This window comes from Pteropus alecto, unplaced genomic scaffold (genome assembly GCF_000325575.1).
Source record: "Pteropus alecto unplaced genomic scaffold, ASM32557v1 scaffold22, whole genome shotgun sequence".
NCBI classification, from domain to species: domain Eukaryota; kingdom Metazoa; phylum Chordata; class Mammalia; order Chiroptera; family Pteropodidae; genus Pteropus; species Pteropus alecto.
Genome location: NW_006434839.1, coordinates 10403795 through 10429725, shown reverse-complemented (window position 1 = coordinate 10429725; position 25931 = coordinate 10403795). Strand labels below are relative to the sequence as shown.

Genomic DNA, 25931 nt, shown 5'->3' with positions numbered 1-25931 from the left:
TATTAGAAATGAGATAGTTTGTTATTCAAAAAGCCACAAAATATCTTACTTATACAAGACACAACAAAATATACATCTTAAAAATTCATCACTCAAGAATGCATTTTACACTTGTTTTGAGAAACAAAGAATTAAAAATGGGCAATAGTTACAGACACAACTTCACACAATAATCCGGACGATGCAAGAAGCATCACGATGTTTTTCTGGTATTTCTCTTTGTGGTTAACTAACCACATGCGAGGGAGGGATCAAAGTTCAGATGTGCACAGCCCAGGGAGCCCCTCCAACAAAGTGGCAGTGCACTCAGGGGGTGTCTCCTCTTCGGTAAATGACATTGGGGGGCTAGGGTGGGGAGGAGCCTGGGAGCTTTACCAAGAAGTGCATAATCCAGCTTCTTATCCAGTCTGCTGGCATCATCAACTGTCAAACCATTTGCTCCTCTTTGCAAGAGGTGCTCCTTTAGAAGTTCCCAATAATTTCTGCTTATACTGTTCAACCAGCTGGTTGAAGCGAATTTCTGTCTTATTTCCCTTAGCTTTTTTCTTAGGTACCTACAAATGAAAGGTAAGGAGACATCAGACAGTTAATTTCAAGCATTAAATATCACCTTACCTTAACGCCTTGCAAAAGAGAAAATAAGTAGGTATAGAGAACTTGTCCACCACAAGAGACTTCCAGAGAATGGCTCTTAGAGAGGAAAAACCCAGAATCACCCGTTGGTAAGAAATCAGGCCAGGAATGCATAAGAGGAAGCCCCACTAAAACACTGCTTAGGTGTTTCAGAGGCCACTCCCAAATGCTCACTTGAATCTCCCTGCAGATGTGTCAGCCAGAGTCTGAATGTTCTCATTTGCCCTTTCCCTCACCAAGAACACTGCTTACAGGACTTCAGAGACAGAGCTTTGTAAGATAGTATGGTATAGACTGGAGACTTCCCAGACACACAGATTTCTTGAGCACGATGGAAAGCTGCTAGTGAAGGGGAAAAGAAAGCCTGCCCTCAAATGTTCAAGAACTCAGGATTACTGTTTTCTCCTGAAAAGAACAAGGATCCTTAGAAAAATGGCTAATGCCAGGACCCGGGCAGAAACATATGAGCTAGGACATCTGGTTGAACTAAAAAGCAAAGACACTAACAAGGACAGGGTCATGTTAGGAGGACTCGAGAGTCGAACTGAAGGGGCTTCTGCTGGCCTAAGATGGTACAAAAACAATGACTAAATTTGATGGAAATGCATCGAGTATATAAAAACTCAGAAATTCATAATATTATAAAATCTTACTGGTCACCATAGGAAGTGGACAGGGTACCTACTCATTATTCTGGAAACAAATAAAGAAAAAAAAGACCAAGCATTTATTTTGCCTTTCCTATATAAATATTTCACTGTAACTAAATAGTGGGAAAAAATTCTTTTTTCTAGAATTGTACTAAAAGAGTGCAAAAAGATTGATAAAATTAGAAAAATCACCACTCTGCAACCCATATTAAAATAATGGATCTAGATAGCAAACATCAATGGGTGTTAAACCATTAGGTGAGAAGTTGATGGGAGATTTTACGAATGGTGGGATAAGGCAGACAATCCCTAAACCTACTGATGAACCTGAGCATCACCAAATATGGGACAACCAGACATTATGTGCCTTACGATGTGACGCAACAGAAAGCACATGGCATTGCTTATGAAATAATTTGCCAAAATACTGAACTTGAATCTAATCAAGCCTCTAGATCTAGCTACAGTGTACCGGCAAGTTAAATGATACCGTGAGGAGGCAAGCAGCTAAAGTCGAAATGTAATACATTCTAAAAGGCAAATGACCTGGTTTCTCCAACATATTAACAGGGGCTGATGAAAAAGACTCCATAATATAGGGGGAAAAAAGGACCTGAGATATAAAAACCAAAAGTAACATGAACTTTGTTTGGATCCTGTTTCATACTAACTATAAAAAAAAATTTTGAGGCAATTGGGACATTTTAATATGGGCTATGTATTAGACAATATTAAGGGCTTATTAATTTCATTAGGTATGATAATGGCTGTGTGTGTGTGTGTGTGTGTGTGTAAGGCCTGATCATTTGCGGTATTTTTCTGAGCAATATACCTCATTTCCACATGGGGCATATTTACATATGAAATGGAGTTTGCATTATATCCTGGGGGAGGGGAGCGAGTATGGGGATAGGTAAAAAAAAGATCATTGTTGAAGCACATTAACCAATATTTGGGGCTTCATTTTCCCATTCTCCCCACTTTTACTACTGTGTACCTCGACATCCTCTAAAAAGCTGCAGTCCTGTATGTAATCCTGTATGTAGCTGCAATCTAGAAGCCCTTTCTTTGTGCTCAACTAATCAAGGCACAAAAGCAACTGCTAGCCCAGCAGAGCCTGTCATACCAAAGCCTCGTGCCCTACAGACTCACCTGTTTGGAAGGTAATTTCTGCTTCTCTTGCTTCCTCTGGTTTATCTGGGGCTTTGGCTTTTTGGGAGGGAGAGACTTCACTTTGCCTTTGTCCCGCAACCTGAAACAATATGGTCAAGTGTCACCCTGAGTTCTTCCTCTAATTGGCATCCCTGAGGTTCTCTCAGCCAGGAAGATAAAATGCTTTTTCTTACACTGGCATTTTCTAAGCCCGTGATAAGTTATTCTAAAAAGGGATACTGCAACAGAATGTCTTAAGGCTCAACATTTTTATGTGTGTTTTCTGTTCTGGCTTAAAAACCTCAAGAGAATCTCAAAAGCTTTCATTTAACAAATATTTTTTTTAAAGGTCGACCTTTGTTCATAGCGTTCATAGCTGCCCTGCAAAAAACTGCAGGGGAATCCCAAGGAGGCCGGTCTCAACTGACAGACAACCATCTGGACAGGAGGAAGCTCCTCAGAAGAGGACAAGAGCACAAAAGCCTGTCCTGGAAGGCTCCACCGAGGCCCCCTGTGTCCTGTTCCGGCCTCTATGTGGTTTAGGAATGACATCTCTGCTTGTGCTTTAACCCTCAAAATGTGGGACCTGCACAGCACTAAGCATCCCTTTCATCCAAACAAAAGCCACAAATATGAAAAGAGCTAAGCAAAGCAAACCCACTGTTCTGTGCCGCCATCCTGCATCTCACCTAATTTTGGGTCCTCGGTGTGAGGGCAGCGCCAGGACCTTTCTTCTCTTCTTTCCATCAGGCAGCTCCACCTGTTCCACTTCGGCCTTGGTCTGGAATCCTGTCCATGAGATAGAGCCCGCCTTCCGCTTCTGCTCTGGGGAGGCCTTGCTTTGCTCCTGTGTGTGGTCCTGAGCCGCTTTCCGTTGTCGGGCTTTTCCAGACTCCGGTCGCTCTTGCTGGGGCTCACCAGTTGTGGACTTGGATATCACCTTTTGCTGCATAAAACAAGAGACTGCTATCTGGTTTCTGGATAAGCTTTATGTGCTGGAAACATTCAGCAGAAAAGCAGCTTTATGTAAGCTTAGTGAAAAAAGGGGAATTCTTCCCCCCAAGTTAAAGACTACAGAAAAGTGAATACACATAGTTCACAGGCCCTGGCATAGTAACAGATGGTTACTGAGTGGGGAGCACAAAATAATCATTTCCCTTTCCATATGCATAAAACAGGGGGAAAGTACATGCATGCCCAAGAAAGCCAGTAGGAGAAAATAAAAAAGACTAGTAGCATGGGACAATCACTAAAGGCATAACAAAAGTGGAATGAGAACACCAGAAGGAGAAAGAAAGGAACAGAAAAAATATATGAAGTAATCAGGCCTGAGCATTTTCCAAAATTAATGACAGGCACTAAACTATAGGTCCAGGAGCTCAACAAATAACAAACAAGATAAATACCAAAATAATCTACACCTAGGCATATCATATCAAGAGAAATTCTTGAAAGAAGTCAGAGGATTGGGGCGGGGAATCCCTTACCTACAGAGAAACAAAGATAAGATTACATTGAATTTATCTTCAGAAACCATGTAAACAAGAAAATAATAGAGTGAAATATTTAAAGTTTGGGGAGGAGGGAATCATCAACCTAGAATTCTGTATCCAGTGCAATTATCCTTCAAAACGAAATAAATAAATAAAGATTTTCTAAGATAAACAAACACTAAAGACATCTGTTACAAGTAGACATGGCTTGCAAGAAATACTAACTCAATTTTTTCAGAGAAAGAAATGACCTAGGTCAGACACTCAAATCTACATAAAGAAAGGAAAAGCATTCATCAGAGAAGGAATAAATAGTGAAGACAAGAAAAAGATCTTGTGAGAAAGAAGGCATAAAAGATGGTACAGATTTATGTTGCACTGCAGTGAAAAAAAAGATTCATGTGAAATTGTTAATAAGTGTTATTCTGTCTTTTTTACCTTAAAAATCTTGATAGGTACATTGATACACAAAGATCTATTATATGCCTGTTATGTGTCTCTGCTTCTAAGTGGAATACGGTCTGCCTTTGAGGGCTCACAGCTTAGTGGAGATAAGAGACACATATAAAAACAAAGTAAAAAACTAAAGGAAAGTTTAAGAAAGTTAATGAAGGTACAAGTAATGAGGTCTTATCTCTTTTGAAAGGGGTGGGAAAATGCTACTTGAGGAGTACATTTGATCTGAATATGGAAACGGACTCAGGGGAAAGAGGCACTTTTACAGAGAGAGAGCAGTATGGACGTTAAGTGTGGGTAAAAAAAGCCATCTGATTTTATTTGTAGCTTCAGAATTACCTCCTGAAGCAATGGTTTAAGGCAGTAAATAATTCTATACCTAGGACAACAAAGTTCCCTTGAACGATCACCCGATCCCAGGTTTTCCAACCCAGGGCCACTGTATGAACCACTGAATCTGCTCTATTGGTCATGTTCATGATATCCACCACAAAGACTGCCAATGTTTGGTATACATGCCAATTAGGGTATAATAGGGATGAGAGTTATAAGAGTTATGGTATCAAGAATAATCTGGTTCTGTATGCCCTGGGGGAAGACAAGGAAGAGAGTGAGTACTGACTGTGTGCTGACCGTGGCATATGTGAGACAATTTACATTTAATCCTCATGGACTATGTGAGGCAGGTACTGTTAATCCCATTTTACAAACTACAAACTGAAGCTGAGAAAGGTAAAAACTTGCCAAGAAACTCAGAAAGCAGCAGTTTGATTCTGAACACAAGTATTCCTGTTTCCAAAGCCCTCTTCTTTCCTCTATAGCACACTAGATTAAAAACAGTACTAAATCTATCAGGCGTCACACTGCTGGAGCCACCTAAAAAGAAAAAAGAATTATGGAAGAAATAGCTGAAATCTAAAGGTAATTCAGAACTGTAATCTTGGCCATTCGTTTTAATCATGTATCACCACCGAGCACTGGACAAGAACTGCTGATGGGCAACAATACCAGTCTGATTCTCCTCTCTCCTTTCTTTCCCTTCTGTGGCACTATCACAAGACAGGCCAGCAAAGGAGAGGGTGGCCTGGAGAGTTCTGGGGAACCGAGAATAAAGGGTAACAAAGAGCCTATTGAGGTAGAGACCTACTTCAAGGAGGCAAAACCACAAACTGAACGAGTTTAAATATGGCCTTTAAAAATTGTTTTAACTGAACCGTGCACTTAAAAATAGTAAGTTTTATGTGTTTTGAACCACAATTAATAAAAAAACACAGAAAAAAAAGTTTCAGTTCTGTACCTGGCTGCGCTGGATCCTCTGTTCCTTTATTTTAAGTTTCCTTCGATCTTCCAAAGAGAACTCCACTATTGGTCTCTATGTCAGGAGAGACAACGTCCTTTATTAGATTTCTTCATCTCTGAGTGCAATAGACTGAGCTGTCCCCCACCATTGCCTTCTTTTTTGCAAGTCAGAGGCGGCTGCTCACTTAAAGGTAAAGGGCCAGTTCTGCAAGTAGTCTTTCTAATTTAGAGTTCCTTTCAATCATTTTATCACCTGAATAACTGTTCATTGCCTCCATTGACTTGGCTATTCTTTCTCATCACTCAAATGTCACAGGGCACTGGACGTGAAGAAGAGGAATGGTTTCTACGAATGGCCCTCAGGGGAACAGCTCTCCCCACAGAATGAGGCTCACCTTCTGAGGCCCAAAGATGTCTGGATTGTTGTTGATGTGGCGCAGGGCTCTCAGGGCATGCTCATGCTCCTGGAACTCTGCAAATGCGTAGCCAAGGGACTGACCCTTAATTTTCCCGTGAACTCCTCTGAGGTCTCGCATCACCCTACACTATGAATAGAACACACAAAAAAATCAGTAATTACAGGATAAGGAGCCTTAACAGATTCAATAAGAAATCAGATTATTGGGACAGACTATTCATCTATATCACGAGAGTTGTACTAGAATAACGCTTAAGAATGTCTGTCTTATTAGAATATACCTGAGAGCACAAAACAAATTAATTTTCTTGCTTTCTAAGAGTTTACAGACATCAACACAGATCTAGGAATAAGCATGCATATAAACTTCCCAAAGAAAAATTATAATAGCTAATTGCTGACAATACATAAAAGTTGAGAGGTCCATAGTACTTTAGGCTGTATATTAGATTATCACTGAGGATGAAGTGCTGTCCATGGATTGCTTACCAAAAAAAAAAAAAAAAAACCACTCAGAAAGGAAATCACTGAAGAACAGAAGGAAGAAGGCCTGATGGCTTTAGATAAGACATTTCAGGCATGGGGAGGAGCCTGCTCAACATGCAGTCTCAGATATACAAGAAGAAGCTTCAGTTCTTTGCCTGGAGCTCAGATCCTCTCTGATGTGATTTTTCCCTAAATGTAACAGAGATTTAATAAGCATCCTAAGGCACCAAGGATGAGAATCTGGGGAAAACTATAATCGTTCAAATGCCATTACTCCTAGAAGCTGTAATTCTTATCTAACAGAGAGATCTAGGTATTAGGGATAGTGGATACTGCATTTGGTATACATCCAGCATCTACTCTGTGCCTAGAACTGTGCCATGTACTATAGGGAAATCAAGAAAAGCATAAAACGAGGTTCCTATCCTCAAGAAGCCTGTTGAGACACTAACATATATGAAAGAATTAAAAAATTCAATGTAATGCAAATATTGCAAAACACATAAATTTCTCTAAATGATGACAGGTTTTAAATGTGCAGACATTTATTAAGTATTGTGGATGTTGATATGAGAAATTACACAACTGACCCCTATACCAGTAACACTTTGAATAGTTTTACCAAGAGTAGTGTCAGAAATGTGTTGATATGTTCACATTCTCTCATGTAATTCCCCAAATACCAATACCACACATTTTGGTGAGGCTTTCAGGGATTAGGAAAAGTTTACGATGATGAAAACAGAGCAAAGAAGATTCATAATACTGACTGTTATTTTTTCAGTCAATACTGAGCAAGAGATTACTATGTGCCATGTACTATGTCAAGTACTGGGAACCTCCAAAGAACTCAGTCTGGTCAGAGAAATGACCATTATAGGACAGTGTGCTTACTTAGTAAGTGCTAAGTAATGCAAAGGGTGCCGTGTGGGCACAGGAGAGGTTTCTGTTCTCATACAGTGTCTAACCAAGTCTTGGTGTGAATCTAGTTTGTCTAATAAAGTTGCTGAAGACCCATGTGGCTCCCTGTGCTCACCACATGGCAGTGAGGACCCTCATCATAGGCTAAGAGGCTAGATGGTAGTAAAATGCTCTCCGAAAGGGCAAAACACACAGATTATTGTCTCTGCAAGAAAATTAATATTACAGCACCTGGTATAATGCTGAGCACACAGCAGGCACTCGATAAATGCTTGCTAAAGTAATTCATAAGGCAGAGACTTCCTCACGTTCTTCTGCAATTTTGTCAGACATGAAAGGCAGTTCTTAGAAGAGGGGGAAAAAAAACATGAAAACTGCCAAACTTAGCCTTGTCTTCTGATATGTCCAAAAGAAAATTTGTCAGTCTGCTGGCGCCACAGCCCGAAAGTAATGCTCGATCTGACCTGTGATGAGTACCGAAGTTCTGAGAGGGCAGGGCCAACTCTCACCTCTTTGATGCGCACCCCCTTTTCCCCTCTACTGGCATTCAGCAGCAGCTTTCTGAGCTGTGTGTCATCCACAGCCTTGGGGAGATTGTGCAGGCATAGCCTGGTCCGAGAGACAAAGATATTCTGGTCCTTCAGTTTCTGATGCTTCAGTAACTCAAACTGAAAGAACAACAAACTGTTAACAATACTACTCACCTTTAAAAATGCAGGCTCATAGTTTTCCAACAGGAAAGAAACAGGAGCCCATCCAATAACCACAACATAGAAAAAAGGAAGGAAACCACCTACCCTGCAGCCTTCCAATGCTAAAGGTTCAAGGAGGCAAGATGGTGGGTAAGTAGTACAGTCATGGATAAAGTCAGACTGAATTAGAAATCCATCCCTAACTGCAGAAGTTATATGAAATTTTTTAAGCCTTAATTTTTTACCTACAAAGTGGAACTGGAGATCAAAATATAATACCAATCTCTCAGCAGTGATGCAAGGCTGAAATGAGGAAATATGCATAAAATCTTGATCTCGAACCTTGATCCAGAGTAAATGATAAATAATACTGTAATCAACATCTATGCCCAGTCTTGCTCTATCCACCAACTCAAACTAATTATCTCATCGTTCCAAAAGGAAAAGGAATTTATTTAAATACTTATGAGAATGTTGTCTTGTCTCTACTCTGCCACCTTGAGGCAAAGGAATGCCCATGAGCACAGAAAAGAATTCTCTTCTAGAGAATCAGCCTGTACTAGGCTGCACGAAACGCTGGTCCCAGGGCAGCCTTGTCTCCAAAATGAAAAGATGACATTCTTCTCCTGACTTGTGTTTAGAATTAGGTTAGTAGAAAAACATTTTAAATTAAATGTTTTCTTTCATCAAGTCTTCTCTTTCCTGCTGCTCGTTTGACAAAGGTACTAACAAATCACAAAATAAACAGATACTCTGGAAATGAAGAGTAAAGGAATATTTGAAGAGGCTATCATGCCTAAGTTCAATAGTCTAATTTTTCTCCCCAGAAAAGCTGTACTTGCTGTGAATTATAACACATAATATAGTGAGCTTTTGCTAGAAAAATTCATTCTGAAAGAAACTTAAATGTGGCACTATTTGCACTATGATCAAAAAAGGGAATAGATGCCACCCAAATACCATGATTTCCTGATGCTCACTATTGAAAAAAGGTAGACAATGCTCGTCTAGATAGAAACTGTGTACAAGAAAAGAGACACTGCCTCTTACTGTCCTTATATTCTCATTCCCGTCCATCATCTTCTGCACTTTCAGTTTCCATAGCTAATTCTGTTAATGGTTACGGATCTTTACCACCCTGGGCTGGCTTAGCTTTTTGAAAGTAAGCTATATGGGCAAAAGTGGAACTAACATTACCGAGCAGCAAAGGAATTTAACGGGATCAGTTAGCAGTGGAAACTCCCATAACACAGAGTCTTTCCTAAAATGATTTTATAATCTGGAGGTATCACCCTCCTCTACAAAATGAACATCTTGACTATCCCTTCCAAGACCAATATCTCCCTTCTCCCCTAACCCCAGCCCACTCTGAACTTCCTTTCTTCTTATTCTGCATTTATACTGACACATAATTATACATAGCGCTACCTTGCAAGTGTCTACTGCATGATCTCCAGGCACACTATTCAGCACACATTTACTGCTGAGCATTAGGAAAATAAAGAATAAGACCCAGTTCTTATAATGGCTTATAATGCAGATATAATATGATATATAATGTTAGATTATTTACTGTTTCACCTGTATGCTTTTCTAACAAGAGCATAGGTAGGGTCTGTTACCGGTACTTGGCTCTTTGATGAGCACCTCTAGCCTTCAATAACTACTACTTATTGATTTATAATAGGTCACGCAGAACCTGAAGGGCGGTGCCTAACCTACTCACCCGTTCTCTCTTGGCCATATCAGCAGCGCTCACACCCTCTGCAGCCTTCGTCCCAGCACGAATCACTGCCGAAAGAGGGAAAAAGGCCAAGACATCCGCAAGGGAATTTTCACTGAGCAACAGGAGGAATGTGATTTGCATGATGCAAGCTCTTCGCACAGGGCCCAGGGGACTACACTGGCCAGGATACAGAGGCATTTGGTTAGGGCCAGAAATGGGCTACAGGGCTAAGTTCTCAGCTCAGAGCTGCTCTCAAGGACTGACGCTCTGAACACTTTGTAATTTTGTTTCTCTTCTCCTTCCTTCCCCTCAAAGAAGCTTTATGCACATGTGCAAAGTCAGATGGAAAGACCTAGAGGAAGTTCTGAAAATCAGTACATTTTAGGCATTTGGATTACAAAAATGCTACACCTGGAATCTGGCTTTAGGATTTCGCTGCTCTTCGTGTACTTAGAGGCCATTACTAAGCAGTGTAATAGGCCAGCCCAGAAAATAGTCACATCACCATATAGAGAGAAGCCTGGTATCAAAGGCTAAAGGCCTAACATGACTAGTCCAGGCTGTACAGCTGTGCAGCAGGTGGGGTGACAAATACTGTAGAACCTAGAGGAAGAGATTTTTTTTTTTTAATTTAAGGCTAATTTCTGGTTATCTTTCTGGCATTAAAGGAAAGGTACTCAGTGCACATTTTATATCCATGAATAATCCAAAAGAGTAATTTTAGTCATAATTTTCACTCCTTCAGAAAACCTATTAGAAATGATGACAAGAAGCAAAGGTAATTTAAGTTTTTCTTCACTCTTTGCCCTGATAATCCACTGATGAAAAGGTCTAAAGGCAAGCAGGCAGTAAAGAACTGGTTAATCTACAAATTGGGTGAAGGTTTCCTAACAGAAAAACACATCTGCTAAAGTGGAATAATAGTAGAACACTGCTAAAGAGGACGTTTGGGTTTTTAATGTGAAATAGGCTCCCAAACATTACATCGCTAGGTCACCGTCATAGCACAGGGCCAGCTACTCAGAGGCCTGGTGCATGTGTCTCTTCCACTACTCACAGCCTTCTCGGGCCAGATAGAGGTTCCGGGTTCCAGTCGGCTTCTTCACCTTCTTTGTCCGGAGCTTTGCAGCCTCATCACGGGTCACTGCCAAGTCAACCTTGAGCTGCCGGCCATCCAATTTAAGCCCACCACCCTGTGACAGATTGCAATCATCTCTTAAAATACGTAACAAGTAAAAACTAAGCACCTTTCAAGGAACAACAAGGAATGGGAAAAAGCAGATCCCAATTAAGCTATGGAAGCCAGCCCCAAGATGTTTCAGCCTAGCTAAAAGTATTTAGTATAGCTGTGCAGAAGGCCATTTGTGTACTTAGGGCAGTCAGCACTAAATAATTTATTTTATGGGAGTTAATTAGGACCAAAGTAGGCCCAAAGTGAGGGAAATGATCTGTAAACAGGAAAATTTTTAGTATTCTCAAGAAAGCTAATGAAATGGTAGTGTTAACTCCACTCCAAAAAAATTTAACAATGTCAATACAACTATCTCAAAACAATTTACACTTGGTTATAGAATACACAGAAAAATTCTCCATCATCCACACATGTTCTCTCTCAAACATTTACTCCGCTTCATAGATGACTTTAATCTCTTCTTGACCCAGTCTTTCATGTCATCAGCCTACGATAGAGGCTCACATATAGATAGTGATCAATAAATATTAGATACATTATTATACCTGTTTCCTCACTTATTAAAAAAGATAATAATTGTACTTACCTTATATATCTCTATAGGGCTAATATATGGATTAAATAAGGTAATGCTTATAAAGCTCAGTGCCTATCATACACTAAGCGCTCAATAAATGTTAGTTTTGTTATTATGTTGACAATAATAATAACAACAATAGTAATTATAAAAAAGCTTTGCATAAACACCAGATGCTGCCCCTACTGTCGCTTAAGTTACAGAGTAAAAGAAATGTCTTTCTTACCTCGGTCTCTGGAGAAGCTGCTTCCAGGCATTTCTGAGCTGCTTCTTGAGTCATGAACTGAGCAAATGCACATCCTGCACAGAGAGACAAAATTAAGTGAGATCTTAAACTCCCAAGTTCCACCAACACACTAAGACAACACTACGAATGGTAACAGCCTGACATAAGGTGGAAGGGGTAGTAGTATCCTTCCGTTAAATGAGACAGGTATTGTGTCAGGCACTGAAGGTTCAAAGACAGATAAGATAGCACAACTATTCATACAATGAAATTTCCCTCATCTTTTTCAATGCTTCTTAGAACTTTAGTCTTACCATTTCTCTCCTTAATAATACTCACAAGAAATGCTAGAGAAATTCCAAACTAATATTTAATTCGGCAAAACTTATTGCATGCCTATTAGAGGATTTAAAAAAATGAGACAGCAACCAACTTATTGCATGCCTATTAGAGGATTTAAAAAAATGAGACAGCAACCTATAAGAATGAATGGCAGCAGACTAACTGAAAGGACACATGTGGCAGGCCAACTAGAGGGTCACCATCTCGTGAGGTCTTTCCTGCCTCTTCCAGGCAGAGCTGAGTGCCCCACCCTGCTGGTCCTCCACTCACATCTCTATTATAGCACTGGTCAGATGGAGTCTTCCCAAAAAGACTGAATACCTCAGGAATAAGGGCCACATTTCTTGGCTGTCCTTATATCCCTAGCACCTACCATAATGTCCAGTATTAATAGATAGTCAATATGAAAAAACAAAAAAGAAGTAATACAGGGGGAAAACATTTCTAATAGTTAGATTAGCCTATTTGTCCAAAATGAAGAAAATGGGTACTTCTCTCTAAATGGGGAACAATTTTATCATTGGAATTTGCAGGGTCAGTACTGGGTTCAGTCTTAACACTTCCATAAAAGTCTGCAGATAGTATTTAGCAATTCTAGGCAGTGAAATGGCATGTGATAGGGATCAACTGGAGGAGGAGGCCAAGGCTGTGTGAGTGAGTAGGCAGAAAAAGTGCCAGAAAAATTTAATATGAGCTAGGGTAAGACATGCATTAAGAAAAAATAATGAAAACTATGCTTATTAAGATCATTAAGTCTCAGCTAGAATTAAACAGACCAAGAAAGAGAATGAAGCAAGTCAACTGTAGGTTACATTCTGAAAATAACCCAATATAACATGCATTCAAAAAGGGACAAAAGACATCATCAAAGTAAAGCAATATTCTACCAAACTTGGAATAGTGTATGTAATTCTAGCTGCCTATTTTTAGAAAACCATACTGGAAATGGAAAAGGTCTAAGAACCATAATTGAATACTGGAGCTTAAGTCACCTTAAGTGATTACTCTAGTTGAACCCACTCATTTTACAGATAAGAAACTGAAGCCCACAGTCGTTAAACGATTTGCCAGAAATCAAGCGGCTGGTCCATGGCTTAGTTAGGATTAGCTCTCTAATCTCCAGGAAGCAGCGCCGTTTTCTTTCCATCATAGTCTCATGTACATCTTTTTTTCAGCTGAGTAAAACCCAAAAATGATCAGGTCTCATCAGTTTGGAAAATAAAAAGGTTTAGAATGGAGGTTATTAGTCCATGGATAGCCCACAAACTCTCAGAAGTGGTATTTTTCTGAGGAAAGGGTTCATAGCTTTCGGTAGATCTCAAAGGACTCACGAATCAGAATGAATTAAGAATTTACTGCTTTAGAACAACTGCAGTTGATGAAATCAAAGATTATGAATGGGTTGAAAAGATGCTTACCTAACAGCAGTATACTACAATGAGGAGTGGGTCAACCCTTGAAACTCAAAAGAAATAGCTTTAGGGAGAAAAAAAAAAATCTAAGGCGGCACTTCTGTTACAGTTTTCTGACTGTTGCCACTGCAACAAAGTTTCTGTCTGCTTCCATCTCTAAAAAACATAACTGAAAAAGATCCCAGTAATTTCAAGCAATGTAGAATGATTAATACCCATGAGATGCTGTCACATTTGAAATTCAAAGAACAAATAGAAATCACTACCCTAAAGTAAATAAGGGCTTAAAAAACTTAAGACAAAATTATGGCTGGCAGCACCATGATAGATGCTAAGTTTGACATCATGGAAAAACCTCCATGAACATCCTTGCACCTTGGTGCTTCTATGGATCACAGAAACCTGGGCTGATAGACTATGAACCCCTCAGAATGGCATGTATTATGCCCTCACGTAACCTAGTCAGTGCCTATGGCAGTGGTCTCAGTTCTTTTAGGGCCTGACCAGCTGACAGCAAATACCTTTAGAATGCTCTGTGTCTGGATGCAAGACAATGCGGACATATTTAAGATCTCCAAATTGCTGGAGGAGCTCCCCAAGGTCTTCTTCCTCTGAATCAAAAGACAGGTTTCTACGGAAAACAAGCAGTTCACAAGAAAGGTCAATTACAAAAGTGAGACTCTGTGTTCTTGTACAAGGTGAGTGAGTCAGACTCCAACTGGAGTGGTTCCCTTGCTCATGACCACTCTCCCTTGTTCAAAAATAGCACCGATACGCGTGGCCTCCAGTGGCCAAGCCTCTGATATATGACTCTGCTCCTTGGCCATAACTGACTGACCTTACAAGTCTCTCTTCCAGGAATTTAAAACTTGAACACATATACAAAGTCCAGAAGTTGTAGATGTAGATTCACTTCAAAACAGCAATGCCCCACCCAAGAGAAACTTCTGGGGAGATGAAAATGTTCCCTATCTTGATCTGGGTGGTGGTTACATGGATATATATGTACATCTATACATACACACATATATGTATTATTTATATATTTATGTATATATATGTGGTGGCATATATAAATGTGAAAATTTTCATTGAGATGTACACTTAGGTTAAACCACTTGACTGAATTTGTTATACCTTAAGAAGTTAAAAAAATGGTAGGGTATCCTCAGAGAAAACACCCACAGCCTCCTGCAGTTCTGGGGTCCTAGAACTGCCCACACTTTCACCTCCTTCTTGAGGTTTGCTCTTTGACAACTTTGATTTTGTGAGCCAGCCTAATGTTTATCCAACAAACCAGTTTTTTCACTTAAATTAGCTAAAATTAGTTTCTCTTACTACAAACAAAAGACAGCAAGCTGATGAGAAAAGTCAAATCAATCTACCTTTCTCTCCCTCTCCCTCCCCCTTCCTCCCTCACTCCCTCTCCATTAGCCATTTTCTCCTTTGTGTTTCCTCTTTGAAATCCAGGTTTCGGTTAAAATGTTACAAATGTCAGAAAATCTTTTAAAATAATAATTCAAAAACAAACATGGTAAAGTTTAGAGGCTAAGTACAAAAACAGAAACCTACTTATTTCTCTTGATGAGATTTAAAAATGTTGGAAAAAGATTTTGTTCTACTAAATTTCAACAGTGTAAAGATTCCTTATTTCTCCATTTGCAACAACATGGATGGACCTCGAGATAATCATGTTAAGCGAAATAAAGCGGACAGAAAAAGTTGAAAACCATATATCACTTATATGTGGAATATAAACCTAAAAGCAACAAACAAACAGGACAAACAGAGACACATGGACAATAGACTAGTGGTTACCAGGAGGTAGGGGGAAGGGGAGAAGAGGGAGGTAGATGGGGTAAAACGGGTCAAATATGTGGTGACAGAAAGAAATCTAACTATGGGAGGTGAACACACAATGCAATATGTATGTGCCTTACAGTTAAATTGTACACACCTGAAATATCTGCTTATTGCTTCTGCGATTAATTAATTAAAAGAATGAACATTTAGTGTCATAAATAAAAATAAAAATAACTTCACATAAAAAAAAAAAAAAAAAGATTCATTTCCCCAACTATGCACAGCCTTCTGGAGGAAAGATAAACAGTCCCAAATAAGTATCTATAATTATACTTCTCTTATACTCAGTTAACGACCCCATAAATGATTCTATCTTACGGAGTAACTGAGATTAAAAAAAAAAATTTCTGTAATAAGACACATCTTAGTTACATTATTTCTTCTCATTTGCCTCATCATGTACATAGTTTTGTTTCTTCTATCTCTTTACCTTCCTAAGTTCTTTATTAATTTAAAAGACGTATAAGGAATCGCATCCTTGATATTGTTACGGGCTTCTAAGTGTGACATTTCTTCCTTCCTATTAGAATTCTCTATGAATACAAAATTATTTATATGGCAATTCCATATAACGCAGTAAAAAAAAATTATAGAGGGACATGCTGTAAAGGAAGAAAGTGGGTTACAGCACAGCGTGTATATGCTAAACTGATCTTGGTAAATATTTATGATGTGGGTATATGTATGGTATGTATAGGTATTCTCTGAGTAGTGATAAAGGTTAATTTTTTTTGTGTATGTTTTTGAACATTTATTTCCTACAGTAAACATAAATTACTTGTATAATAAAAAAAATCTTAAGAAGATTGTACATGAGGATAAAATACACATTTTAAAGACTCAAATGGCCCTACACATTGCTACTTAAGAAAAGACAAGAAGACATGTTTGAGGGGTGCTGAGATATCTTGACCTTCTGAAAATGCCAATCTACTGCAGTTAGTAAAACAAAAATAGCAACGGCAACATGAAATAAAATCTATTTCCACCCATCTCCCTCTCTCGGTTTTCCTAGAAACAAACAGGATGTCTCACTTTATTCTAGACACTGCTTTAGACAATAAGTTAGACATGAAGAGAGAAACTGTTTGGGACAAGAGGTGTCACCCCTCCTCAGCACTCTCCTTAAAACAAAAGCCAGAAAGGAAAATGTTTCTAATAGTTAAAGATCTGATTTGTTCCAAATGATGCCACCCCAATTATAAAGAATGAAATCTAAATGATAACAAGATATGGAAACCCTGTTATTTATCCTCTGTGTATAGTTCTGATTCATCTACATTTTTCATTGTTTGGTATGTTCCTAGGGCCGAAAAAGGGAAGAGAAACCAATGAAGACAACACAAATAGAGCAGTTCTCAAGGTAAAAAGGCATACCTGATAAAAACAGTTTTCCCTTCATTCACATCAGAGGGTAATTTCCTCTTCTTTTTCTTTGAGATTTGTTCATCTAAAGTAAAAAGAAAAACAACAAACTGAAAAATTCTAGTACAAGCCACATAACAAAGGGTTAACTCTTAAATATATCAAGACTTTGCACAAATCAATAAGATAAAATCCAATTAAAAATGAACAAAAGATATGCAAATAAATATAAAAAGATGCTCAAACTCACTCATAATTAAAGAAAAACACAGTATAAGAAATGAGATACTATTTTTCACCAACAAAATGGGAAAAAACAAAGATAAATGAAATTTAATGTGGTAAGGGTATAGGAAAACAGAGATTCCCATATACCATTTTGACAGTGTACTTTTTGAAAACAAAACATGTAAAACATTTGAGAAGAAAGAAATACACATACATTCACACACACAAAAATACACTACATTGTGAGTGTTTTTACTTATAGAGGTATTAACTATCTTTAGATACACCAGAGACATACAACACTAGTTGTTTCTGGGGAGGGGCGCTAAGTGGCTGATGATCGGGGTATAAGGAAGACTCACTGTTTTTAATAGACATGTGCTTATATGTACACAGAAGCTTTCTGGAAGGATACAAAAGGAACAACAGTGGTTACTCTGGGGTATCATTGGGGGATTGGTGAGGAATTTTCACTTTCTATATTATACTCTTCTGTACTATATTTCTTATTAATGTTCTCTCATTATTATGTACTAGTCCTGTGATTTTTTCAAGAAAAAATTAGTAAGAAACAGCTCAATCTGGCTATAGAATGCAAGGTCTTAAAGTCCCTTCAGTATAAAAGCTTTTGATTCTAAGGTGCCTACCATTCTCTCATGGAAAAAGTTTACTTCCTCAGATTTCTTATACGGTGAAACCAACATGACAGACTTACAGAAAAGGAAGCAGAAGGGAGTGCCCTGATAAGTACATAAAAACTTCCACCTTGACAAACTAAAGGACCAGTTACTGGCCATTCCTCATTCTGTAATGACCTGCCTCCCTCAATGAAAGCACTGAGTTTACCCCAACATTCTTGATAAGCAACAGGGTTTGATTAGTTTTACAAAATGCCCCCAAGAACTCCTTTATCCCTATCTCAACTCAAAAGATTGTTTAAAATCCACCTTGGTGTTAGATTTAATAATATCCTGTTTATCCAGTTAGTCATTCAAGTTGGATAATCAAGAGACAGCGCTTCAGCATTAAGATAGGGTTTAAATCTCCTATGAATCTTAACCCTCAAACAGCACTCCAAACTCATTTAAAAAACAAAACCAAAAAACCTTTAGAAAAAATATAAAGTTTTCGTCTTCAACATTTAAAACATAAATTTGACAGAACACATTAGGGTTCTATTTAAAGAGGTCTGCGTTGAACTGATATAATTTCTCAGTAATTAATTGAAATTTGAAGATCCCAGGCCAACCTTCGTCCTCTTGCCCTTCAGTGTCAGTATCACTCTGAGCCAGTTCCTCTCCACTGTCAACACTATCTCTTCCCTCGGTGTCGCTGTCCTCATCGGAAAGATCCTCTTCACTGCTTTCAGCAGGTGCTGCCCTCTTGATTGCTCTGCAATGGCACAGTTCAGAACTAAGGACCTCCAACTTCATTATGCATGTCAGTCATCAATGACGGGGGCGGGAGAGTCAACATTCTCCCCCTCAGAGACAAGCCTGAATCTTCTTCTGTTGTCTCAGAACAACCTGAACTGCTTACCTCTTCTGAATGTGCACAGGCCTGGTCACCTTTGATTCTTTATTCTCCTCCTCCTCTTCATCACCATCATCACCATCCTCCTCTTCCTCCTCCTCCAGATCATCATCACCGTCGTCTTCCTCTCCCATATTCTCTTCTTTCCTGCCATTCTCTTTACCTAATTTCTGATGTTTAGGTTCAGGCCTCTTCTCCACACCTATACAGGGAGGTAAAGAAAGTTAGGAATTAATCCAGTACCTAAAACAAGGTTATTTTAACAAAAATAACTAATACCCTCAAGTTCCTAGTTCATTTGGTTTTACAGAATCTCACATATTTTCTTACTATATATATATAATAGGAGAAAGTATAAGGAATAAAAATAAACAAACAAAAAAACAAACAATAACAAAAGCCCCTTATCCCTGAGATTCCCTTGGAGTCTTTCCCATTCATCAGAAGCCTGAAAATGAATCTGGCTCAGAATGAGCCTCTACAAGTAGCCTACCATCATGCAGCACAATGCTCAGTCTGGAGCCCAGCCAGGAACTTAATCTTGGTGAGTTCTGTTCTCTGGGCTCCTGGCTGCCTAAAAACCAATTGTTTTCTAAATAAAACTCAACTTTTATGTTTCCCTATTCTTGATGTTCCATCATTCTTCATTATAAAAAGCTGGGGAAGGACATCAGGTAGAGGGAGCAATGAACTCAGTCCCACTCCTCAATCACATCCACACCCGAGCATGGGCCTAGACTCAAAAAATCCTGTGCTTTGGGACCAGATCACCAGATGGTACAGTATGAAATGACAAACAGCTCTGGGTTTCTCAGCCAGCGGGAATTCAGAGTTTTTCTTACTCATTCTTGTTCTTTTGGGTACTCTTGTGCTTTTGGTATCTCCAGCCCAATATTCTCACTGAGAAGCAGGTTCCCTCATACTTTTATTGTAGAACTGTTTCTGCACTCACCCCAGGACATACAACCCCTCCTACCCTGCACCACCACATCTTACCTGGGGCAGAAGCAGAGGGTGTATTTTTATATTTGTCCTTTGCCACAGCCCAATCCACAGCCACTGTCCGCCCTGTCAGACAGAAAAGCAACATCAGAAAGGCCTTCTTCCTTTAGACTTTTCTATCTCTTGTAAATGACTTTTTATTCATCGAAGACAGTAAGGAACAAAAGGAGACAAACTGCCAATTCAGAGAATACTGATTATAAAATAAATCTCCCAGTAGCCGTCTATTCTTTTTAACCCTTAAACTTTTCTTTTTATCAATTAACAAAAATTTTGCCTTTCTACACAGCCACTACACCTGGGATAGTTTTAAAAAACAATTAAAACAGTGCTTCTAATTAGACCAAAAGTTTCCAGTCGACTAGCAAGAGGCAAAACAGGCATTCTGGAAAAATTTGCACCAAACTCAGAAGTTAGGAAGTCTCTAAGTCAATCCCTTCTTCAGTACCTGGTAAATCCATACCCGGAGTAGCCTCATTGTCAGCTTAATAGCCCATGGATGCTGAATAGCGCTCATAACCAAGAGGGAAAAAAACTGCAAATCCCACATCTCCTAAACGGCAACCGTGTTTATTACAGGGACGTTATTTCATTAGGGATTTAAAAGAACACTCATTACCAAATAAATAGGAGAATAATGACATAGGTTCTTTCAAGTTTAACCTAAGAACAAGTATTAGAAATGTTTCAACAAAACAGCTTCTATATTAGCACTGAGACCTTCAATAATACAAACACCTTTTGAAAACGTAGAATGTGGGTTACTGTGCTAATTTACTCAAACACCAGAAATATCTGGGTCAATAGTATGGGTATAGAAAACTTACCCTTTATCTCTTTCATGTTCATGCTTTTGAGAGCTTTTCCTGCTTCTAGGAGGTTTTTGAATTGAACAAAAGCAAAACCACGCATCTTTCCATCTGTGTGCAAATGTACAAAGACATTAGAAGCAGCAGGTGGGAGCCAACACTAAGAAGGAAATTATAGCAACCAAGGCAGGCGAGATGGCCCAAATGCTGCCAACCAGCCAGCCTCTCACCCAAAGCTTATGTCCTGCTGAGTATACCCTGATTTGGGATTGGGAAGAGCAATGCATTTTCTCAAACTGTAGCTTGTCTTCTAAAACTAGTTTTGATCTAATTAAAAATACCATCAGGGGAATAAACACTATTACATGACTTTTTATTACTTCCTAAGCACTATGCCTGATACTTTATATATATCACATCATGGAGCACATAAAGAGTATGACATAAACCTTGTATTCCTATTTCTAATGGTGCTTAGTTCAAGGGTGATATGGAAGAAGACCATTCTGTTAAATAATATTAATCTAATCCACACTAAATGAAGGTTTGCTAGTACCTGGCTTCTTAGGGATGTTTACTTCAAGGACCGCTCCGTACTGAGCAAATACTGTCTTCAAGTCATCTTCTGAACACTGAAGTCAAAAGTAAAGAAAGAAATAGAGGTATTATCATAATAAATAACTATGAAACATCAATTATTAAATTGGTTCATTAGGAAGAGCTTAAACATTTTTACTACTTTTTTACTTTTGAGACTAGGACAACAAACATATCTGAATAGAAGACATCTTGCCTTGTATCTAAGAGGCAAGAGGACAGAGATTAGGGCTTTTCCTCCCCTCCCTTTCTCAAAAAGGCATCTTCCCTCATTGTCTTAATAAGTTCCTGTTTATACAGGCTCATTTTCTGAATTCAGCAATGCTAAGGCTCATTCCCAGAGGCATCATGTCCAATCTACCATCCTGGTGAGTTCTACCCATGATCACCAACAGCTTTCAGAATCGGCAGTGTTCAGTTTTCTCTGTCACTTACCTTAAAGCTCAGATTCCGAATAATTAATCTGGCTTTCTTATCTGCCACTTTGGCTTTTTTAGGCTTCTGCTCCTTCTTTGGGGACTCTAAATTTTCTAAAAAACAAGAGGCGATGGAATAAGTCTCTGCTTCAAAATCATCCACCTCCAGGCCCAGAACACAACAGGAAAAAAGCTACCACAGGAGTCAGTGTGGCAACACCCAGGACCACCAGATTTTCCAGACTTAGAAGTAAAGGCTAAAATGAGTAACAAAATACATTGGACGGTTTTAGATTTCAAAAGGAAATTCAAGAAGCTTTAAATTTAGGTGGTACCCCCATCTCCACCCCCACCCCACCACTCCACCTCCTCACCCTGGGAGAAAACTCACCCTTTTCCTTGGATGTCTTCCTCAGTTTTTTTTTGGCAACGGTCACGTTGATTTTGCAGCCTTCAAAGGTGGTAATCTCCTTGAGGGCCCTTTGAACATCTTCCAGCATAGAAAAAGTGACATAACCAAAGCCTCGACATGCCTTACTCCCTAAACAATAAGAGGGTGGAGAGATAACCATAAGCCAAGAGCCCTAAGCCAGTAAATTCTCAGAGCCCTAAACTAAGCTCTGAGATATAGTGCCAGGTCATCCTATAATCAATTTGCCAAAATCCTCAGGAGGGAGAGAAACAAGGTTGGCATCAGTGGCCCCTTCTCCACTTTGCTCAGATAGTGTTAGCTTCCTCTTCTAATTTGGTGTCTTCACTGTTGGCTCCTCTTCTTCCTCCTTTCCTGATAATCTCAAAATTATAGAGGATCCATGATATCCACTACTCCCCAAAGAAGAACTCAGCATCAAATAGAAGGGAGCATCACCAGAGATGGTAGGAAAGTATAGTAGCTTTGAAAATTACATGTAATAATGCAGCTCCTCCTCACAAGAGATCAGCAATGGTGCCTGGGGTCCAAAAGAACCTCGAATAATAAACAATGCTTCAGGAGCCTGTAGATACTATTACCATTATTACCAAGCCTTAGCGATCAATAACAAATTAAACCTTTCCAATGCAGCTGTGAATCTCCTATCTCACTTTATCTTCAGAACACACCAAGGTAAGTAAAGCAAATATTATCATCCCTTCTCTCCAAATGAATAATTTGGGATGAAGGAAAGCAAATAAACTTAGTTAATGTTCCCCAAGGTGTTAGTAGCTGAATTAATTTCTCATTACCAGCCCCATCCTCTTTCCAATGGGATTCCACCACTATGATGCCCACAGAGAAGACTATTAGGACCAAGCAGATGAACAGTTGTAAAATAAAAAACTGTAAACTTCCTTTGCTCTTCCTGGTATGCTTCTTTTTGGTTTAACATTTCTGTGTAGTAAAATTTTAAGTAATTTTCTGCATCAAAATGGAAGAAGACCAAGTAGTCTGCCTACTACCCAAAGAAGAAATAGCTCACATGCTCTGCTTCTTTTTCATCTACACTTGAACCCGCTTCAGGGTCCAAGCCCTCAAACACAGGACACTGATCCACCTAAACAGGTTAAAGTTGACACCTGGCACTAGGAGAGCATACTGTGATCTGGAGATCAGTTTCTTTTCTCTTGGAACTCTTTCTCACAAAAGCCTGTCCACTTACCTTTCAGAAAATAAGACCAAGAAAATTCAGGCCCTTCCTGATCAGTACAACCAAAAATAAAGCAGCTAAAACATGAAGGAGTTTGGCATTGAAATAAAAGCATATACCCACAATAAATGCCATGCATTTTTTATGTCTGCACAAAGCACTGACATATTTACTTGAATCTTCACAACAATCCTGTGAAATTATTCCCATCTTAAAGGTTAAGTGGCATGCCCAAGTCACCCACACTGAGTAAGACTTCATCCCCCAACCCCTCCCTCCCATCCCACTAGGTGCAGTACTCTTTCCAATACATCTAGGCTGTCTGGATAGAAAAGCATAGTTTCTTAATAAGGGAATAAGTTTTCTTTAAAGATTTAGACCACGTATACAAGGTAGAAGGTAAGGTTATACATAGCTTACATTCTGAGGACCCAAAGATGAATTCCCATTCAATGGCCTGTTTATTCCCTGAAACACAACCATCTGGCACTGTAATGTTTCTCAAATTGTTTTTGACAACACACAGTAATAAACGTAACTCACAGTAGAACCCAGTCCATATATATATTTTTTATATAAAGCCAAAAAAAGTTTTATGAATACTTATGCTTTACCATATATGGATATACTCCTATTTCACTTAAAAATTCTAGTCAAGACCCACTAATGGGTAATGATCCGCAGTTTAGCACTCTCATTCTCTCATTCAGCCCTATCTATACTTAAAATGACAAAGAACCAGGGAGGTACTATGGCTCAAATAGCAACCAGAGCCATGTTGACAATCCTAACTCTAACTTGTTACTAAGAAAATATAAACTAAGGATGGAGTGACTGTTAGCACACCGATAGCCTGCCTACTCACACACTCAGACACCATGAGGAGGGAGGAAGGGGGACCCACAAGATGCCGCTTCTCACCAGTTGTTCTGCTGAAAGGTAAAGAGGCAGCCGCCTAGAGAGACAGCCTGATGACTTAGAAGGGAACAAAATGTATGTTCTAGGTAACATCAGGTGCCTATCTCAAGTGTCCCTTGAAGCTAGGTAAGAGGAAGGAACGCTTCTACAATTAAAACCCTTACAATCCATCCTCATTATAATATATGCCAACCCTCCCTCACAGTGATGTGATGAGATCAAACAGAATGTGAAGCATACAGCAGTATTCCACAAGTCGGTAAATAGTGCCAGTAGCTCAAACCAAAAAACCCTTGGAGTCAGACTTGACTCTTTGACTCCTCTTTTTCTCATACCCCACATCTGATCCATCGGTCAATCCTCTCAGGCTTACCTTTAAAAAATATTCGCATTCCAATCACTTTTTACCACCTCCACTGCTACCATCCTGCTCTGACATCATGATCTCTCAGCAGAATTATTCCAAGAGCATACTAACTGGTCTCCCTGTTTCTGTCCTATTCTCTAATAGCCTATTCTCAACACAGCAGCCTGCGAGAATCTTTCAAAATGTAAGCCGGATCATACTTACTGCTCCCTGCAAAAAACCCATAGTTTCCCATCTCAGAATAGAAGTCAAAGTCCTTTGCAATCGCCTATAAGGTCCTACATAATCTGGTACCCTACATCTCATCTCCCAATCCTCTTCCTTTCATTCACTGCACTTCAGTCACCCTGGTCTCCTTGCTATTCCTCCAATATACTAAGCACAGTGCTCTTCAGTAACCTTGAGCTTGAAGTTTCCTCTGCCTAGAGAGACACAGGTTCGCTCTCTCGCTTCCATCAGGCCTTCTCTGGCTACTCTATCTGCAACTGACACCTCTACACCCCTCCTCCTCCCCAACACACACACACACACACACACACACACACACACACACACACACACAGAGACTCCCTATCCTTCTCTGACTTATTTGTCCCCTTTGCATTTACCACCATCATCACTATATATTTTGCTTGTTCGCCTGTCTTCCCCATCTTGAAGACATAAATGACTGCAAGGTTTTTGATTTGATTATATGCACTGCTGTACCCCCAGGACCTACAACAGTGCCTGGCACTCAATAAATATTTATCGAATAAATAACTGAGTAAATGAATAACACGGTGGTTAAGAGCTCTGAGTCTGGTGATCAAATTCTGGGTACACTACTTACTAGCTGTACAAACCTATGCGACAGTTATGGAATTTCCCTAAGCCGCCGATTCCTCATCTGCGAAATGGGGTTAAGATTCTCCATCCAAAAAGATTACTGAGAAAATTAAATGAGATTACACGTGTGGAACTCAGCACCGTACCTGGCAATCAGGTGATTCTCAATACGCTTTATTTATGTTTTATTAAGAGTTAGCGATTTTCACTGTTACCAAATAAGACCTTGACTATAAGTGTGCATAATAAACAGAAAGTGCTATATAAACTTAAGGGGCTGCTTTGACTTTCAGAAACGGACCCCTATGGACTTATCTAGAGCAGAATCAGTTTGGAAGAAACTCAATTCCCAGACCTTTCTCTTAGGGGCGGTAAAGAATTACGGCTCGCTGAAGTTTGGAAGGGTGTCCTCGGCCCCGTCCCTCACCCAGGAACCCCGGCCCTATCCTCGACCGTCCCGCCCCCTACCTTTCTCGGTCACCACGAAGCACTGCTTCACCGGTCCCACCTGACTGAACAACTCCTCCAGCTGCTCACTGCGGGCCGAAGGAGGGAGGCGGCCCACAAACAGGGTCAACCCAGCCATGAGGCCAGGAAACGGAGGCGCAAGGCTGCGAGCAAAGCAGGCCGAGCACGCGAGTCAAGCAGCTGGCTTTAGCAAGCCGAGCACGCCAAGTTGCCGGGAGGTTCCGGAAGTGCTCTTTA

The 25931-nt window shown here is 39.6% G+C and overlaps 1 protein-coding gene across 1 annotated transcript; it reads right to left on the bottom strand.

The window, feature by feature from the left end:
* RBM28 (RNA binding motif protein 28) lies at positions 1-25931 on the bottom strand. The gene is made up of 19 exons (XM_006910544.3): positions 25695-25931; positions 21880-22029; positions 21508-21602; positions 21032-21107; positions 20494-20586; positions 19661-19732; positions 18671-18866; positions 18381-18523; positions 16916-16988; positions 14197-14306; positions 11922-11995; positions 10984-11119; positions 9927-9991; positions 8018-8176; positions 6079-6228; positions 5682-5756; positions 3125-3381; positions 2436-2535; positions 1-554 (listed from the first exon to the last, which is right to left on the bottom strand). Exons 1-19 carry the CDS (start codon positions 25810-25812, stop codon positions 420-422), a joined length of 2277 nt encoding a protein of 758 aa, XP_006910606.1. The 5' UTR covers positions 25813-25931; the 3' UTR covers positions 1-419.